The sequence below is a fragment of the Orbicella franksi genome, chromosome 4 (genome assembly GCF_964199315.1).
Source record: "Orbicella franksi chromosome 4, jaOrbFran1.1, whole genome shotgun sequence".
NCBI lineage: Eukaryota > Metazoa > Cnidaria > Anthozoa > Scleractinia > Merulinidae > Orbicella > Orbicella franksi.
The window spans coordinates 24,345,185-24,363,749 of record NC_138148.1 but is presented as its reverse complement, the minus strand read 5'-3'; the positions used below and the strand labels follow the sequence as shown (position 1 = coordinate 24,363,749).

The 18,565-nt window shown below is 41.4% G+C and overlaps 1 protein-coding gene and 2 non-coding genes across 3 annotated transcripts in view; 2 read left to right on the top strand and 1 right to left on the bottom strand.

The window, feature by feature from the left end:
* The window catches only part of LOC145484949 (uncharacterized), a 78,216-nt gene extending 59,666 nt beyond the window's left edge, over window positions 1–18,550 (bottom strand). The window contains exons 1-2 of the mRNA XM_081463571.1: window positions 18,474–18,550; window positions 15,663–15,728 (exon numbers count right to left, since the gene is read on the bottom strand). Of these exons, the coding sequence (XP_081319697.1) occupies window positions 15,663–15,728; window positions 18,474–18,549 (142 nt within the window). The 5' untranslated portion in view covers window position 18,550. The remainder of the gene's footprint in view (window positions 1–15,662; window positions 15,729–18,473) is intronic.
* Trnat-ggu (transfer RNA threonine (anticodon GGU)) lies at window positions 16,140–16,212 on the top strand. The gene has a single exon. It is a non-coding gene; the product is annotated as a tRNA-Thr (tRNA).
* Trnat-ggu (transfer RNA threonine (anticodon GGU)) lies at window positions 16,390–16,462 on the top strand. Its single transcript has one exon. It is a non-coding gene; the product is annotated as a tRNA-Thr (tRNA).
* Window positions 18,551–18,565: the final 15 nt, after the last annotated feature.

The following is an 18,565-nucleotide window of genomic DNA, read 5'->3' as shown; positions in this document are numbered from 1 at the left end:
ATCACCAAGTGATGAGCCTTTTGATGTTCAGACCTACCAACAAGTAATTGGATGTCTGACTTACATATCAACAGCGACAAGACCAGATATTGCTGCTGCAGTTAGTGTCCTATCCCAGTATATGTCAAAGCCAAGTAAGGATCACTGGATGGGCGTGAAACGTGTTCTAAGATACCTCAAAGGAACTTTGAAGTATGGTCTAAAATTTACAGCTCAAGAAGAGAAACCAGAATTATTTGGTTACAGTGATGCAGATTGGGCAGGAGATGTTGACACTCACAGGTCAGCATCAGGCTATGTGTTTCAGATAGGAAGTGGAACTGTCAGCTGGTCAAGCAGGAAACAACAGACAGTTGCCAAGTCCTCAACTGAAGCTGAATATGTTGCTTTAAGTTCAGCTACACAAGAAGCTGTATGGCTACGCTGTCTAATGACAGATCTTGGGAGACAGATGGATGCTCCAACTACTATCTATGAAGACAATCAGGGTGCCATTGAACTGGCAAAGAATGCCAAATTCCATAACAGAACAAAGCACATTGACATTTGTCATCATTTTGTTCGTGAAAGAGTTCTTTCTAATGAGATCAGAGTGATTTATTGTCCTTCGGAGGACATGACAGCGGACATCATGATGAAGGGACTCCCGAAATGTACCTTCGAAAAACTCAGAAACTTGTTAGGCGTGCGTGACTTGTGAATGTGATTATCTAGCATCAAGTTTTTTATTTTTATTTTGTTATTGTAACAGCATATTATCAAGTGGGAGTGTTGAAGTATTTATGATAATGTATGCGTTACAATAGAAGCTGATTGGTTGATTCTCTTTAATGCACGCTTCAAGTTCCCGCCATGTTGTTGTTGTTTGACTAGGTTTTTGATCCTACATGACGATGTACACGAGTAGTGTGTTCAGTTTAGATTAAAAAGTCCTGGATAGTTGTGGCTCGGTTGGTTTATTTTAACACATGCAACAGTTTAAATTTGATGATCCCTCTAAAACCAGGGACAAGAGTGGCAGAAAGAGCCAAAACACAAGATGAATGAACTATATTGATTGTTTTTCATTGTTTTTGGTTTCCATGGCAACCATATGAGAGGTGAGCTGAAAGTGAAGCCCAAAAGTGTTAAAACAACTATAGGAGCTCTCAAGGACCTTTCGAATCCCTTCTGTGTTGCTTTGTATTGTAGTTGCTCCACCTAAGTAAGGAATGGCATTCAGGTCAAATTCTGTCTGTAACCATGGAAATTTCATCCATCTTTGACATGCAGCTGTACTCCATATTTATGCAATAATCCAAGTCTGTTTTGAATTTTGGAAAATGCAATGTATTGTAGTTATTTCCAAATGTAATTATGAGAGTTTAATGAAGAAATCTGAAAATTGTAGAAGTTTTAGTTATGCACTACGATTTTCCAAATAAATTTTAATCTAATTAAGTGATTGACAGGTCACTAAAACTCACGGAAAGAGAACAAAAGATTCACAACAAATACGTCAATTTGAATACCGCAGCTTTAGAATGTTTGGCGGACATCAAAGTGAGAATAAGGGACCAAGAAATAGAAAGAGTCAAACTCTTCTCACAAAGATCACTACGCTCCAGGAAATCTTCATCGTCCATTCGATCATCCTGAACGTCCTCCTCGAAGCGTGCAGCAATAGAAACCGCGAAACTTAAGGCAAAATTAGACACGCTAAAAAGGCATCAAGACATCGACAAGTGGCGAGACGAATTAAAACTCCAAGAGAAAGAGCTAGTGTTTAAATGAGCAAGAAGAATTACTTGGAGAACTATCCGCGGTCGAAGCAATTCAGAAAATACTCCAAGAATCCGAATTAAATGACACTATTGCTCTACAAGAAGCAACAAACAGAACAAATTCTTTCGGCAAAACAGACAAACAAAGGATGCTAAGCACTTCCGGCCCTAATCTCCAGCAAATAAAGGCAAGTTCCCGTGTCCCCAACGAACTTAAAGGACATGACGACAAAATCAAGGTTCCCATTGTCCCCATTACAACGCCATTCCAGGCAGCAGATTCAAATGAAAGAATCACAAGTACAGGTGCGAGAACATCGCTTGACTTCCCCTCACGACTAGATGTAAACACACCGGCCTTTGTTCTGCAAAATACCGACCAATCGGCAGCAAGGACCGATTCTGAGCGATACAATTCTCGACTTGGTGCATTAAAGAAGAGACTGCTGAGATTCAGAAAACACAAGTTGAACTGCTGCGAAGTATGACCGTTCCAGTACCAAAGCCTCCAGTATTCGAGGGAAACATCCTAGAATACCCAAAATGGGAAAATGCCTTTGACACCCTGATTGAAGACCAATTTGTTAAGCCTAATTACAAGCTTTATTATCTTGGTGAGTACACGTGTGGAGCAGCACAAAAGACGATAAGCAGTCTGTTAGGACTGCGGACAGAAGACGCATACTAGAGAGCTACAAAAACGCTGAAAGAACGTTTTGGAGACCCCTTTAGAATCTATGAAGCCTACATGGACAAACTGAAAAACTGGTCACCATGCATCACCAGTGCAGAGCTACAAGAATTGAGCAATTTCCTTGTCATGATGCAAGAGACCATGAAGTCCATCAAGTACTTAAAGAAACTCGAGAGTTACTCCACAATTTGAGAACTTGCAGCTCGCTTACCCACCTACTACAGTAACAAGTGGAGAGCAAGTGTGAAGAAAGTAGAGGCAAGGTGTGGTGAATACTCCTTCGCAAATTTCATTCAGTTTACTCAAGAGGCATCCTGTGTTTTTGCACGATGCTCTGACCTCAACAAGAAAAGAGTTAGAGAAAGAAAGAAACCCCTCTATCGAAAGGATCAGACAAAGCCACGATAGAAGAGATAAGAAGAGGCGACATAGCACCATCCTAGCTACTTCAGGCAACGAAGTGTCATGTAAGACTCCTAGGGATACAAGTTTGTGTACGTTGTGTAAAGGCCAACACTCGCTCATCGCATGCAAGAACTTCTTAGGGAGGTCAGTCAAAGAAAGACAAGAACTTTGCATGTCCAAAGGAATATGTTTTTCATGTCTAAGTCAAGGCCACATGGCACGACACTGCAAGCAGAAAACCCAGTGCGAGTTGTGTAAGAAGCCACACGCAACTGTCCTCCATCGTTTCCCACCGGAAGTCAAAAGGGAAGAAAACATGCAGGAAACCGTCAGAGCTACGAACAATTGCATAAATTGTGGTGAGACTATGACCTCAATGATCCTCCCAGTATGGATTCACCACAAGAGTCACCCAGATCATTGAGTAAAGGTATATGCCGTGCTAGATGATCAGAGTGATACATGCTTTGTTACAGATGACGTAATGACCAACCTTGGATTAACTGGTACTGCAATTAAGCTAGAGCTGGGCACCATGCATGCCATAGAGAAAATTGACATGCAAAGAATTGATGGTTTGGTTGTATCATGCTTTGACGGTGAAGTCGACATACCTCTCCCAAAGGTGTACAGCAGAAGACATACCAGGCCTACGCAGACAGATTCCTCATCTTGAAACTGCATGCAAGTATGGGCATCTAAAGAAAATTGCAGACGAAATCCCGCCATACGAAGAGCACTTAAGCATTGGCTTATTAATTGGAAACAACTGCGTTCCTGCCTTAGAGCCAAGATACATAGTTCCTGGAAAGTCAAACGACCCCTATGCCGTACGCACAACATTGGGTTGGGGCGTGACAGGAGCTAGAAGCCAGGGAGAACATGAGGATGGTGCTGGGGAGAAAGCTGAATGCCATCGTATTGCCACAAGAGAGATACTGAGCCAAGAAGAATCGACTAGCAAGTTCATCCCTTTGAAGAGCTGTAAAGAGATAATGATTCCTTCAACCATCAAGAGAATGTTCGAGCAGGACTTTTCCGAGAATCAAGACACTAACTCAGCAATGTCTCAGGAGGATTTGAAGTTTATGAAAATAACTGCAGGCGGTATTTATAAAGCAGACAATGGACACTATGAAGTTCCCTTACCGCTTTGTGACGAAAATGTCCAGTTACTGTGCAACAAGAAGCTCGCTGAAATAAGATTGAAGCAGCTACCAAGATTTGCCAGTGACTCAAAATACAAAGAAGATTATGTGGCGTTCATGGAGAAGATGCTGGAAGCCGGGCACGCAGAGAAGGCCCAAAAACAATGCCATGAAAGAACATGGTACATTCCTCATCATGGGGTGTATCACCCAAAGAAGCCAGATAAACTTCGAGTAGTATTTGATTGCTCAGCAGAATTCCAGGGCTACTCCTTTAATTGAAACCTTCTTCAAGGACCTGACCTGACAAACTCCTTGGTTGGTGTCCTGTGTCATTCTAGACAATAACTGGTGGTATTTGCTTGTGACATAGAAGGCATGTTCCCTCAGGTCCACGTCAATGAAGAGCATCGTGACCTTCGTTTCCTCTGGTGGGATCAAGGAGACACCACAAAGGAGCCCACAGAATATCGAATGACAGTACATCTTTTCGGCGCCACTTCCTCCCCGGGCTGTGCTAACTTAGCTCTACGAACTGCCGCTGATGACGAAGTACATGAACTTGGAGCAGAAGCAGCTTCGTTCATCGAGGAAATTTCTGGACTTAAGTCAGTGCCTACAGTCCCAGAAGCTGTTGAATTAATCAAAAAGGGAACTGAGATGTGCTTGAGAGGCGGCCTCAGACTACACAAGTTCACGTCTGACAGCAAAGAGGTTGTTGAGTCTACAGTCGTAGAGTCCTGTGCAAGAGATCAAGGAGCTTGACCTGAATCGTGATTTGCTTCCCCCCAAACGTGTGCTTGGTGTGGAATGGAACATCAAGAACGACGCTTTCCAGTTCCGTATTAACCTTTAAGATAAACCACTGACAAGACGTGGCATCCTATCAACAGTCAGCTTAATATATGACCTGCTTGGTTTTGCAGCCCCATTCCTACTTCATGGAAAAAGAATTCTTCAGCTTCTGTGCAAGGAAAGCATTGGTTGGGGTGATGCCATACCTGATGATTTGCGGATGAAGTGGGAGATGTGGCGATGTGAACTTCCCCTCCTAGAGAAGATAGAAGTCCCAAGATGCTTCAAGACAAAGGAAATGGAAAACTTGAGGAAAGTCGAGCTACATCACTTCTCGGATGCTAGCACAGAGGGATATGACCAGTGTTCTTATCTCTGCCTTGTGGACACAAACGACCAAGCACACTGTTTACTTGTGATGGGTAAAGCACGTGTGACCCCTTTAAAGCCGATCACTATACCACGCCTTGAGTTAGCAGCCACCCTGGTGCCCGCAAGAGTTAGCGACATACTGAACAGAGAGCTTAGATATGATGAAATAAAAGAGGTGTTCTGGACTGACAGCAAGGTGGTTCAGGCTTACATCCGCAATGATGCCTGTCACTTTCACACGTTCGTTGGAAACCGAGTGCAGCAGATCAGGGATCGTACCGTACCAGAACAGTGGAATTACATTGACGGGAAGAACAACCCTGCTGACGACGCCTCTCGCGGCCTGAGTCCCAAAGACCTTCTGCAATCCTCACGATGGCTACAGGGCCCATCCTTTCTGTGGGACCACCAAGACAGCTGGAAAGACATGGATGAGAGCATACCAGAACCCCTCAATTCTGATGATAAAGAAGTAAAGAAGGCATCCACCTTGGCTACGAGCACTACTAATAAGGAGCAACGCCCAAACCTGCTTAAATGGCTGGAATACTTCTTAAGCTGGTTCAGAGCAAAACGCGCCGTAGCAGTTTGTTTGCGATACCGAAGGATCCTGCTAGAAAGAGCTCACAGTAAGAAGATGACAAATGGGGAGTTGAAGACAAGATTTTCATCGTGCAAGTATAAGCCGGTAAATGTAGAACTAAATGCAGCGGAACAAGAAATCGTTAGACGCACGCAGGTAGAAGCCTTTAAAGAAGAAATAAGGAAACTGAAGAACAGAAATGCAAATCATGAAGTCCAAAGAGGAGATGACTCAAAATCTAGCATCCAGGGTACTAAAGGAATCAGCTCCCTCTACCGTCTGGATCCATTCTTAGATCGAAGAAACCTGGTGAGAATTGGTGGACGCATAAAGCAAGCAAGCGTCTCCAAAGATATTAAGCACCCCATCGTCCTGCCAGGACAGGGACATATTAGCAAGCTCCTAGCCTGGCACTACCACAAGAAAGCTCTGCACCAAGGAAAGGGTATTACCCTAACGAAATCCACTCCTCTGGCTACTGGATCATAGGCGGTGGCACAGTGGTCTCCAGGTTAATCCACGAATGCGTCACTTGCAGAAGGCTCAGAGCAAAGGTCCAGGAACAGAAAATGGCGGGCCTCCCATCAGGCAGATTAGAACCAGCTCCTCCGTTCAGGTACTGTGGAGTGGATTATTTTGGGCCTTGGTATGTGAGAGAAGGGTGCAAGGATCTCAAGAGGTATGGAGTCCTATTCACATGTCTTGTTGCAAGAGCAAGTCATCTTGAAGTTGCCAACTCCTTGGAAATGGACTCCTACATCAACGTCCTCCGCCACTTCATATGCAGACGTGGTCCCGTATGGCAGATGCGCAGCAACAATGGATCAAACTTCATTGGTGCACGAAGAGAGCTAAAGGAAGCACTAGCTGAAATGGATAAAGATAAGGTAAAGGCAGAGATGTTGGAGGAAAATTGTGACTGGATTGAAGTCAAACTTAATGTCCCTTATGCCAGTCACATGGGTGGAATATGGGAACGGCAGATTAGAAGCGTGAGAGGTGTGTTGTCTGCCCTACTGGAAAAAAATGGCCAGCAAATGAACGACGAAGCCCTGCGAACCTTCATGTGTGAAGCAGAGGCAGTGGTTAACAGTTGGCCCTTAATGACGGAAAGCATTACATCGCCAGGCTCTGCAGAAGCGCTCACTTCCAATCACTTTCTTACTTTGAAGATGAAGGGCGTTCTGCCTCCCCCAGGAGTGTTCACTTCTGCTGACCTCTATTCTCGAAAATGGTGGTGATGGGTACAGCACCTAACCAACGAATTCTGGTGCAGATGGAGAAAGGAATTTCTTCTTTCTTTACAGGAGCAACAAAAGTGGACCCGCCCAAGGAAAAACCTTAAAGTCGATGATGTCGTTATTCTCAAGGACAATGACACACCCAGAAACCAGTGGAAAGTTTGTCGCGTAGCTGAAGCACTACCAGATGAAGATGGATTGGTACGCGAAGTAAGGCTGGAGATTGGCAGTTCGAACCTAGCATTGATGGAAAGAGAAGTCAGCCTCTGTCCACGCTGGAGAGACCAATCCACAAGCTGATCCTATTGACCACAAATGAACCAGATGAGTAGAGACCAGGGAATCCCCGTCGAGGAGCCATCACAGAGGAAACAAAAAAAAAGACTTTGTATAAACATACCATGCCTATGAACCATAGAGAATGGACAATGATACAATTATGTTACAATTTGCGAATAAGATAGTACAAATTAGAATAAATTAAGGTATTAATTTAGGGGAGCCATGTAACCGCTTCTGGTAAAGTTGAGAAATATTTTCTCATTTCATTGATGTTACAGTGATTGATGCATTAAATGCTTAACAAACATAGCCCAAATTCAGTTCAAGCTAAGATCCCTTCTGTTCAAGATCGTAAAACAAGTTAGAGCGAAATTCTCATAGGAAAATCAAGACCCGTGAATGTTGTTGACCGCTTTGCTTCGATTTGTGTAAAAAGGCCTGAGGCCACAAGGTTAGGATTAAAGACAATAAAGTAAAGATTGTTCTCCTATACTGGCTTGGTGTTCTTAGGAGTTTCAACTGCACATGCAAACAACCCAGGAGAACGAGATTTCAATTCTGACTTAAGAAACCGTTACAGCCCTCTTCCACACCCTCGCAAGCGACATACATCTAAATGATCTCGTTCTGAAAGACAATTGTTGGCGGCTGTCTTGCAGCTCTTTTGCCTGTCTTTATAAAATTATTTTTTCCTGTGACGCACAACACATCTCTCTGATATGTTCTGTTTACCTGTATGTCACATTTGTTTAAATAGAAATAGACAGAATGTGACAGCATGACACAGGCAAATTTAGACCTCTTTTGTGACAAAAATCAATTAAATTTGCTACACTAAATTTGTCAGTATTTGTCAAAGTTAATTGATGCTCTAAATCATCTCGATGCCACAGAAGTAAAAAGTCCAGTACCATGCATACTTCTTGGTGACTTCAACATCAACTTACTTGAAGAGACAACAGAGAAAAGAGCAATTGCAAGATGTCTAATAGAGGAAAGAGGGTATGTGTAATTAATAAAACAATGCAACACTGACAATCATATACTGACAGATCACGTTTATACCAATGTATCATATCTTGTAGTATCAACAGGTCTCCTTGAGTCATACTACAGTGATCACAAACCCATCTATATTTCCTTAGCAGCCCCGTAAAACAGATTAATAAAATTATTGATACATCAGTTTACATAATTTTCATCAAGTTCTCTACATATAAGAAAATAATCTGCTTAAAAATCAAGGAAAAAATTGTTTAGTACATACACAACAGCCGCACAAACCAAAAAAAAACACAACATAGGGAGGCAGACAAGGGATGTCTATCTGGAGCATTTCTGCCATGCAGTACCAAGCTCACTTAATGGCGATTTTCATAGGTTTAATACCAGTATGGTGGCCAGGAACTGCCAATAACAAAATCACATATTTTTGTGTAATAAATCTTAGTTTGATTGAGAAATAAAACAAAACTAAATAAAACGTGAAGTAAAATGAAATAAAATTTGAAAGTAAAATGATATGAAATTTGAAAGTATGTTGAATTTTAAAAGTAAAACCATGTTACTTTTAAGTTAAGCTAAAATGGAAATACAGTTCAAAGTGAAATATAAAATCAATTTCAAATGAAATTCAAAATGAAAGTGAAGGTGAATTCCACGTGGCCGAGCGCTGCCACTACCATCATGCTACCTGCACTTACAAGCAACAGAACAAACCATGTGGCGGAGTGGAGGCAGTTCACAAACAAGCAGTGTCAAAAAAGAGCTGCTAAGAGGAAATGACCAGCACGAGAATCTTTAAAGGCGAAAGATGAAACAATTTTGCAGAGGATGAGTTCCAAAGTAACTGGAAAACAGCAAAAGTACATTAGGATTGGGCCAAGAGAATTTGTCCCATTCGAATTTGATGAAATAACTTTCGACATAGTAGAAGCTTGCCAGAAGTACTTTGCTACCCAAATCGATAAAGATATGGTTTGGAACAACTTAGCTGGTGAACATTGTAATGATCAGCGGTATTTCATATTAGTACAGAGTACAGACGTGCGCATTGTACCGGGACTCGGCAGCCATGTTGGAATGAAAACTTGGATGTTGTTTAGTGGAGCTGTGTTTATCTGAATCCATCGTGCTCTTAGAACAAGATTATTACATGGTGTCAGAAGTAAAGTACGAAACAGAAATTCAGCCACCAATCCAGCGAATTTTTGGATAAAATACAGACCGTATTTCAGTGCAGTCAACATTTGCGATCGTAGTTCATGTCACAGGATTAGTTGAATCCCATTGTGCCAAGGGAGAAGAAAACACCGAAGAAATACAGCAATTACCAGTTGAAGACAAAGAAAATACACATGAAATGGCTATGCAGTTGGGCCTTCCACCTCCAGAACCTCTCAACTTAAGTGGGGGAAACATCTCTGCCAACTGGAAGAAGTTCAAACAGAAATACACAAATTACGAAATTGTGACCGGAATAAGCTCGAAGGACAGTTCAACCAGAGTAGCAACACTTCTGACAGTCATCGGCAACGATGCTATTGATGTCTTCAACACACCAACCTGGGATGAAGAAGGTGATGACAAGAAAATCGAAAAGGTACTGTTGAAATTTGAGGAACATTGTGAACTGAAGAAAAAATGTAAGCTACGAAAGATACAAATTCTTCTCAAGAGCCCAAGAAAGCAGCGAAAGTGTCGATCAGTACATAACGATATTAAGAAAGCTTTGTGAAACATGTGAATTTGGAACATTGAAGAACTCTCTCATCAAGGACTGAATTGTACTTGGTGTAAACAACACAAAAACAAGAGAACGATTACTCAGGGTGCCAGACCTTACTCTAGAGAAAGCATTAGATGTGGTATGATCTGCAGAGGCAACGGAAATGCAAATGAAAGAACTGGACAGCGACTCATCAGTGCATGGAATTGGAAAAGAGAAGAACAAGTCAACCTGCAAGAAAACATCCTCAGATAATTAAGAAAAAAGACCTCTGAGCAAGACGTTCGATTGCTGGAACTGTGGAACCAGATATGGCTCAAGGGAGTGTCCTGCATATGGCAAAACATGTAACAATTGTCAGAAACGAAATCACTTCCAGAGTGTGTGCAGATCACAAAAAAAAGTCCATTGACTGGGCGTAGAGCAACAAGGAGAAGAACACGATCTTGACTCAACCCTATTTGTAGGAGCTGTCACTACAGAAGTTCAAATCCAGAATGAGGAGTGCTTTGTGATGTTGCCAGTGAAAGGACATATCACAAGACTCAAGATAGACACCGGCTCTCAAGTCAACATCATGCCACTCAAAGATCTAAAGAAGATAGTTGGAAGTAATCCACAGATAAATACCTGCAACCATAATCTAGTCAGTTACTCCGAAGACAAGCTAACAGTACTTGGCACTGCTAAACTGCCAGTGAAATCCAAGACAGATGTAGAACATGAGCTGACTTTCCATATAGTGGAAACAAATCAACCAGGATTATTGGGACTCATCTCATCTCATGATCTGGGTTTAATCAAAGTAGTTATGATGGCTAAGACAAAAGAAATGCAAACGGAACCAGACCAAGGTGAGGAAGTTACGAAGTCATCTGAGGAACTGAGAGAAGAAGTACTGCAGAAATATGCACAGGTATTCACTGGGTTGGGACGTATGGAGAAACCTTACCACAATGAAGTAGACCCTACTGTGACACCTGTCATAAACCTGCCAAGAACCATCCCAGCAGCCCTTCGTGACAGAGTGAAAGAAGAATTAGATGACACGGAAAAGTGAGGAGTTGTTTGCAAGGTAGAAGAACCCACAGATTGGGTCAACTCTATGGCCATTGTTGAAAAGCCTAATGGTAGTCTGTGGATCTGTTTAGATCCAAGGCACCTCAATAAAGCAATAAAGCGGGAACATTTTCAGCTACCCACCATTGAAGACATCACTACACGCATGGCAAATGCAAAATGGTTCACCAAGCTAGACGCAAACCGAGGATACTGGCAGATACCTCTCGATGAAGAAAGTCAACTTCTAACTACCTTCAATACACCGTTTGGGCGGTACTGCTATTAGGTCACTCCATTCAGAATCACGTCTCCCCAAGAAGTCTTCCAAAAGCGGATGAGTCAACACTTTGGCGACTTGGAAGGAGTTGAAACCGACATCGATGACATCATAGTACATGCAGAAACAGAAGTAAAACATGACCATTGGCTACAAGCAGTCCTTGAACGATGTGACAAGATTAACCTAACACTAAACAAAGAAAAGTGTGTCTTCAAAGCCAAAGAAGTCACCTACATTGGTCACAAACTCACGTAAGAAGGAGTCAAACCTGATGATGAAAAGGTACGCGCCATCAATGACATGCCTGCACCAACTGATAAGAAGGGAGTAGAAAGACTCCTTGGAACAGTCAATTATCTGGGCAAGTTCACCCCAAATCGGGCAACCATCACTGAACCTTTCAGAGGTCTACTACGAAAGGACATTGAATTTCAGTGGTCACATGAACAAGATAAAGCACTTCAAGAAATCAAAAGCATCCTAACCAAAGATGGAGGGCCAGTCCTGAGATTCTTTGATGTACAGAAGCCAGTTACTATCAGCTGTGATGCCTCCCCAACCGGCCTAGGAGGGGTGCTGCTACAAGACCGACGTCCTGTTGCCTATGCTTCAAGATCCCTCACTGATGCAGAATCAAGATATGCTCAAATAGAGAAGGAACTCTTGGCTGTTCAATTCAGCTTAGAACGTTTCAACCAATACACCTATGGAAAGAGAATTACTATTGAGTCAGATCACAAGCCACTTGAGGCCATTGTTAAAAAAGCACTGGCATCAGCACCACCAAGACTACAAAGAATCCTACTCAGAATGCAGAAATATGATTACACGTTGGAATACAAGCCAGGAAAGGAGTTAGTGCTTCCTGACATGCTCTCCAGAGCACCACTTCCTGAAACAGCATATGGCAGCATGGAAGAAGAAATTGCACTACATGTCCACTTGGTAACTTCTAACCTACCAGTCTCAAAGCCCAAACTAGAAGAAATCAAAGAAGCCACAGTGGATGACCCATCACTGAAAGAACTGAAAGAAACATTCAAGTTGGGATGGCCAGAAACAAAGTTGCAAACACCAGCAAATATTCAAATCTACTGGAATGTAAGAGATGAGCTTTCTGAAGTCGAGGGTGTTCTCAAGAATGACAGAATAATAGTCCCGTCCTCTATGAGAAAAGAAATGCTGCAAAGGATACATCAAGGCCACATGGGGATCGAAAAATCCAAACGACGAGCAAGAGATGTACTGTATTGGCCAGGAATGAATTCTCAAATCAGCGACATGATATCAAGCTGCACCATTTGCTTACAGCATCAACGGCAAAACACGAAAGAACCAATGACCCCTTCTCGCAGACCAAGCAAGCCCTGGGAAATAGTTGCCACAGACTTGTTTACATGGGACAAATCTGAATACAGGCTAATTCTATAGGAAAACTCATTCCAGTTCGCTGGAAAAAACTACCTCCAAATACATGGCACAGCCATGGGCACAAAGATGGCAGTAGCATTTGCTAACATCTTCATGAATAAGGTAGAAACAGAAATCCTAAGCCAAAGCGCATTTCAACCGCTCGTCTGGAAACAATATATAGATGACATATTTTCACTCTGGACTATAAACAGGGATGAAATATTACAGTTCATTGAACAAGCAAACAACCACCTCCCGACAATAAAATTCACGGCTGAGGTTTCTGAAACAGAAACGACATTCCTGGATACGAACATTTCTAAAGGCGAAAGATTCAAAAAAGACTCAGTTCTTGATGTGCGTACCCACTTCAAGCCTACTGAAACGTTCCAATATATACACTTTACTTCATCCCACCCACCGGGAGTTAAAAAAGGTTTCATCAAAGGAGAGGCTTTAAGACTTCTCAGAACGAACTCTTCTAAGAAAATATTTGAAGAGAAAATCAAAACCTTCAAGTCACACCTTATTGAGAGAGGTTACCCAGAGAATCTTATTCAAGCAACCCTCTCTGAAGTGAACTTTGAAGAGAGGAAACTAGCCCTCTGCCTTTTGTCACACAATATCAACCATCACTGCCAAACCTAAAACAAATCCTAATGAAAAAATGGCATTTAATAGAACAACAACCATTACTGAGCGAAATCTACAAGGATCTGCCCCTCGTTTCATACAAAAGAGGGCGTTCGCTCAAAGATATACTTGTGAGAGCCAAACTATAAAAGGCTAAAACACATGCTTGAGAGTCGTGCAGGCCTGTCAACCCCATTTTACACATCTGAATACCTGATCATTGTTGACTATCACTCAAGATATTTTGAAGTAGCCAAACTACCAGACACCAAAAGTACCACAGTCATCACCTACACCAAATCCATGTTTGCCAGACATGGAATACCATCTGAAGTAATCAGCGACAATGGTCACCAGTACGCCTCTAAGGACTTTTCACTGTTTGATAAACAGTGGGAATTCAAACACACTACTGTCAGTCCACTGTACCCCCAGGCAAATAGTCTTGTTGAGAAAGAAGTTCAAACAATGAAAAATATACTAACCAAAGCAAAGCAAGATCGCCGCGATCCTTATCTGGGACTACTTGAATACAGGAACACACTAATTGATGTTGGTTCACCTGCACAACTGCTCATGAGCCGACAACTAAGGTCGATCATTCCCACTACCGACGCACAATTGCAGCCTAATATCCTTGATCCACACAAAGTTAAGGAGAAACTGAGGCTCAAACAAGAAAAACAGAAACACTATTTTGATCAGCATGCCAAACACCTCCCCACGTTAGAGAAAGGTCACCGGATCAGAGTACAAATGGCAAGCCATTGGTAACCAGGCGTTGTAACAGAACATGCAGGAACACCAAGATCTTATAGGATTTGAACTGATGAAGGAAGAGAATACTGCAGAAATAGAAGAGCATTAATGAAATCATCGGAAAGTGATCCATCAGCAACAGACATCTCACCTCATCATGAGTCTCCAACCGTGAGAACAAATGGAAGTTCACCTTCCAAGGAAACAGCTGATCAAGCAGTCCCATTTTTTGAAGAGCCCACCACAACATCTCAAGAGCAAGAGGAAATTCATTCATTGGAGGACAAAATCTCAGAGCCTCACAAGACAGCAAGTGGAAGGGCTGTGAGAAGGCCTCTACATTTCAAGGATTATGTCATGTGACAATGAACACGTTTCTTTTTGAAACTTAATGAAACATTAGGGACATTTACAGAAACTGTGAAGCCACTACATTTCTTACAAGTTGAAATTAGAGGAAACATGAACTGTGCATGAAGTTTTTGTCCTTTGATATTACACAGTGTTACTCATTTTGGTATCAAAGCACACTTTTCTGTTTTTATTTGCTTCTTTTTTTTCTTTTTGTAAGGGGAAAGTTGTAATGATCAGCGGTATTTCGTATTAGTACAGAGTACAGACATGCGCATTGTACCGGGACTCGGCAGCCATGTTGGAATAAAAACTTGGATGTTGTTTACTGGAGCTGTGTTTATCCGAATCCATCGTGCTCTTAGAACAAGATTATTGCAAACATGAACCTTCTTGTAAGAAGAGGTGCCAAATTCCAGACCACAAAGTATTCTATGTGCATTTTATAAAAACATCAGATGCCAAAGTATCAAATGATCAGGATGAGGAAGAACACAAGCAAGAGACATAAGGTATGTGACAAAACTTAACAGTGATTTTCTGAGAGTGTCGAGAATTGGAAGACAGTCACGAAAAATCGATTTTTCTTTTATTTCCCCAAAACATACCTTTGGGTTAACTTATTCATGGAAAATAGTTTAAAGTTCCAACAATTTATTTTACAGCCAAAATTTAAGAAAGTTCAAAATTTGCATGTAATGGCGGTTTTTGTGGATTAAAATGTTCAGAATTTCACGCTTCTTTATGAAAACAGCGGGGGCGTAAAAACAATCCTATGAAAACAAAACTTGGCACAAATATTATTTCATTCTTCTACTTTAAAATTGTATAATAAGTTTCTTGAAGTTTTGTTTGTAGCTTTGTAACGAAGGGTATTTGTACAGCCTCCATTTATGTCTCTTGGCAAGGAACAAATAAAGGCCAACTTTGACCAGTATAAATGGCCTCTGGTATATATCATTTGGTCCAAATATCTACATGTTAGGAAACCTTGGTTATTGTTTATTTCACCTGAAAAGTTATAGCTCTGGGAATTAAAATGTTCTCTGTCAGTAAAATAAAATGTTACGGCATGTAAGCGAGTTCAATTTTATGCAAATCACAAGGTTATTCTTTGGAAGTCAACGGTTTAAAACAGGAAACAGCGACTCACCATTACCTACGTTCCTTCTGCTGCTATAGAAACGATTTTGACTTCCCAGTGTCCTTGTGAGCTGTTCTGTAAAACATTTCCAGTAAAACAGCGAGCATAAACAGCCAAGGTCGACAATGTTTATATTTGAGACGAGACACTGAGTGGCACACAGTCCTGGCTGTTTTCATCGTCTTGCTCAGCCGAGAGTCCTTTAAAAATATGAAAGGATATACGCTTCAAACCATAGCAAATCAGTTTCTCATACCCATATGCCTCATGAGTGAAATGAGGTCACGGGTTCAAATCCTGTTGAAGCCCTGATTTTTTTTCAGGCTTCTTCTTTCCAATTGCTTAAATTGGAAAATTTACTTCGATCATTCTTCACTTTCATCTACAACCACAGTTCATATATGAATTATTTCATATAAACTTCACATCATTTCACTCCTCACGGGAAGATATGAACTCAATTAAGTGGCCTCGCTCCCAATGTGTGGCTTCATAGCTCAGTTGGTAGAGCATTGCACCGGTATTGCGGAGGTCACGGGTTCGAATCCCGTTGAAGCCCTGATTTTTTTCAGGCTTCTTTCCAATTGCTTAAATTGGAAAAAGTTACTGCGATGATCATTCTTCACTTTAATCTACAACCGCAGTTCATATATGAATTATTTCATATAAACTTCACATCATTTCACTCCTCATGGGAAGATATGAACTCAATTAAGTGGCCTCGCTCCCAATGTGTGGCTTCATAGCTCAGTTGGTAGAGCATTGCACCGGTATTGCGGAGGTCACGGGTTCGAATCCCGTTGAAGCCCTGATTTTTTTCAGGCTTCTTTCCAATTGCTTAAATTGGAAAAAGTTACTGCGATGATCATTCTTCACTTTAATCTACAACCGCAGTTCATATATGAATTATTTCACATAAACTTCACATCATTTCACTCCTCACGGGAAGATATGCACTCAATTAAGTGGCCTCGCTCCCAATGTGTGGCTTCATAGCTCAGTTAGTAGAGCATCGCCCCGGTATCGCGGAGGTCACGGGTTTGAATCCCGTTGAAGCCCTGATTTTTTTTTTCAGGCTTCTTCTTTCCAATTGCTTTAATTGGAAAATTTACTGCGATGTCATTCACTTTCAAAACAGATGATTCATGGGAAGAGTCTGAGGGTATGGTTTTTCCTTTGCTCAAAAACTGATCGAAAAAAATGGCCATTTACCAAAAACAGAGCAGAAAGATTGGCGGGCGGCAGTAACGCACGTCTTTACATTACCATTACTTGACCCAGTCTCTTGGTTTTGTTTCATGAACATCTTGAGCAAATACTGTGCTTGACTCTGAAGGAAAGGGGGAATTTTAAGCCCAACCCCCTTTTCCTTAAGTAAGTCATCTATATTAAAACCTTTGTCGGCCATTACGGAATCACCACGTTCCAGTAAATCTAGAATTCCGCTACATCTACTTATTTCCTTGTCTGAAATTGATCCTGTGTGTAATGAGGAAATAAGTGAAACTGCACCATGTGGGGTAATTTCGATTAACCCCTTCAGTGTTGTGTTGCTCTTATAACTGGAATAAAGCTGTGACTGGAGTAACAATGATGTAAAAAAATTTGTTTGTAATTGATGTCATTTGTTACATCAAGTCGCAAGAACGTGGGAAAACGAGTCTGCAATGTCCTTCGGGCGGTCAGCGGCTAGGGATCCAGTCGTGACCCCATAACTCAGATCACACCATGGCCAAAACGGTGTGGCGGTTGGGGAAGTTTTTATTTTTGAGTGACCATCATTTGTGAAAAATAACATAACATTGTTCCACTAAACATTTTCTGGGCGAGAAAAATTGTTTTCCTATTTGTGCATTCGTTTGGATTCCGCCGCCATTTATACAAGTGACGTCAATGGCCACTGTCACGCGACAACATTTTCCACATTCACCTTTCGTTAGCAGATGGTAATTTCAAGTTATTTTCTTTTTCTGCGTATTCTTCATCTTCCTTTCTCTTTTAATTCTACGTCCTTCTACTTAGGATGGTCTTTGAATGCCTAGCAAGGTTTAAAGTGGCATTTAACACGCTAATCCACAGCTGTATTGGCAAAAGAGAAGTGTTTCGCCGAAGTAGCAAGATAACAGTAAACATGGTAACTTTGAACACTTTGTACAAGGTCAATATACTTTGGCCGAAAAATGTTTTTTCCAGAAACGTGATGTATATCCCTCCAATGTCTGATTCATCACTGTGATTGCTTTCAACAGCGTTGAACTTTTGAGAAATAATTATTTTAAAATCAGCTCCAATGCTCCATCTAATTTAGTATGCAATATTTGAAACTTTATTTTTTAATTGCTTCGGCAGTTTTTTGATGTTTATTGAATGATATTACATTAAAAGGTCTTTTTCTTCAACACTGTGTAGTTTTCTCATTATTTTGCGTTGCGATAGTAATTTCCGAACAGTTTTTTTTCGGCCTGATTTTGCTGCTATCAGACGGAAAAAGTTTGCGGCTTGATATTTTTGGTTTAAAGCGAAACTGAAACAAAAGAAATTCATTTTTAAATAGTATTCGGTAACCTCTACTTGGGAGATAAAAATCGGCGGATTTTATTTTTTAGCCGGAAATCATTGGTCATTTCTTAGGTGCAGGGCCTCTTAATTTTTGCTGAAATAGCAATTGTACGATGCAGGATAAAATTTGATTATCAGCAACGTTTACTGCCTTGTTATCCATCAGACTGGTGTTCATCTTAGTTTGAAGAGGGAGCAAGCCTCAATTTTATGCATTTCTGTAGTCTCTAGGGGTAAGATGGTTGAACAAAAAAAGATTACCTTTCCATGTGACATATAACTTTTCTCCCTTGTCTTCCCTTGTCTGACCAGCAAAATACTGTGGGCATGGCACCATCTGGGCATGGAACTCC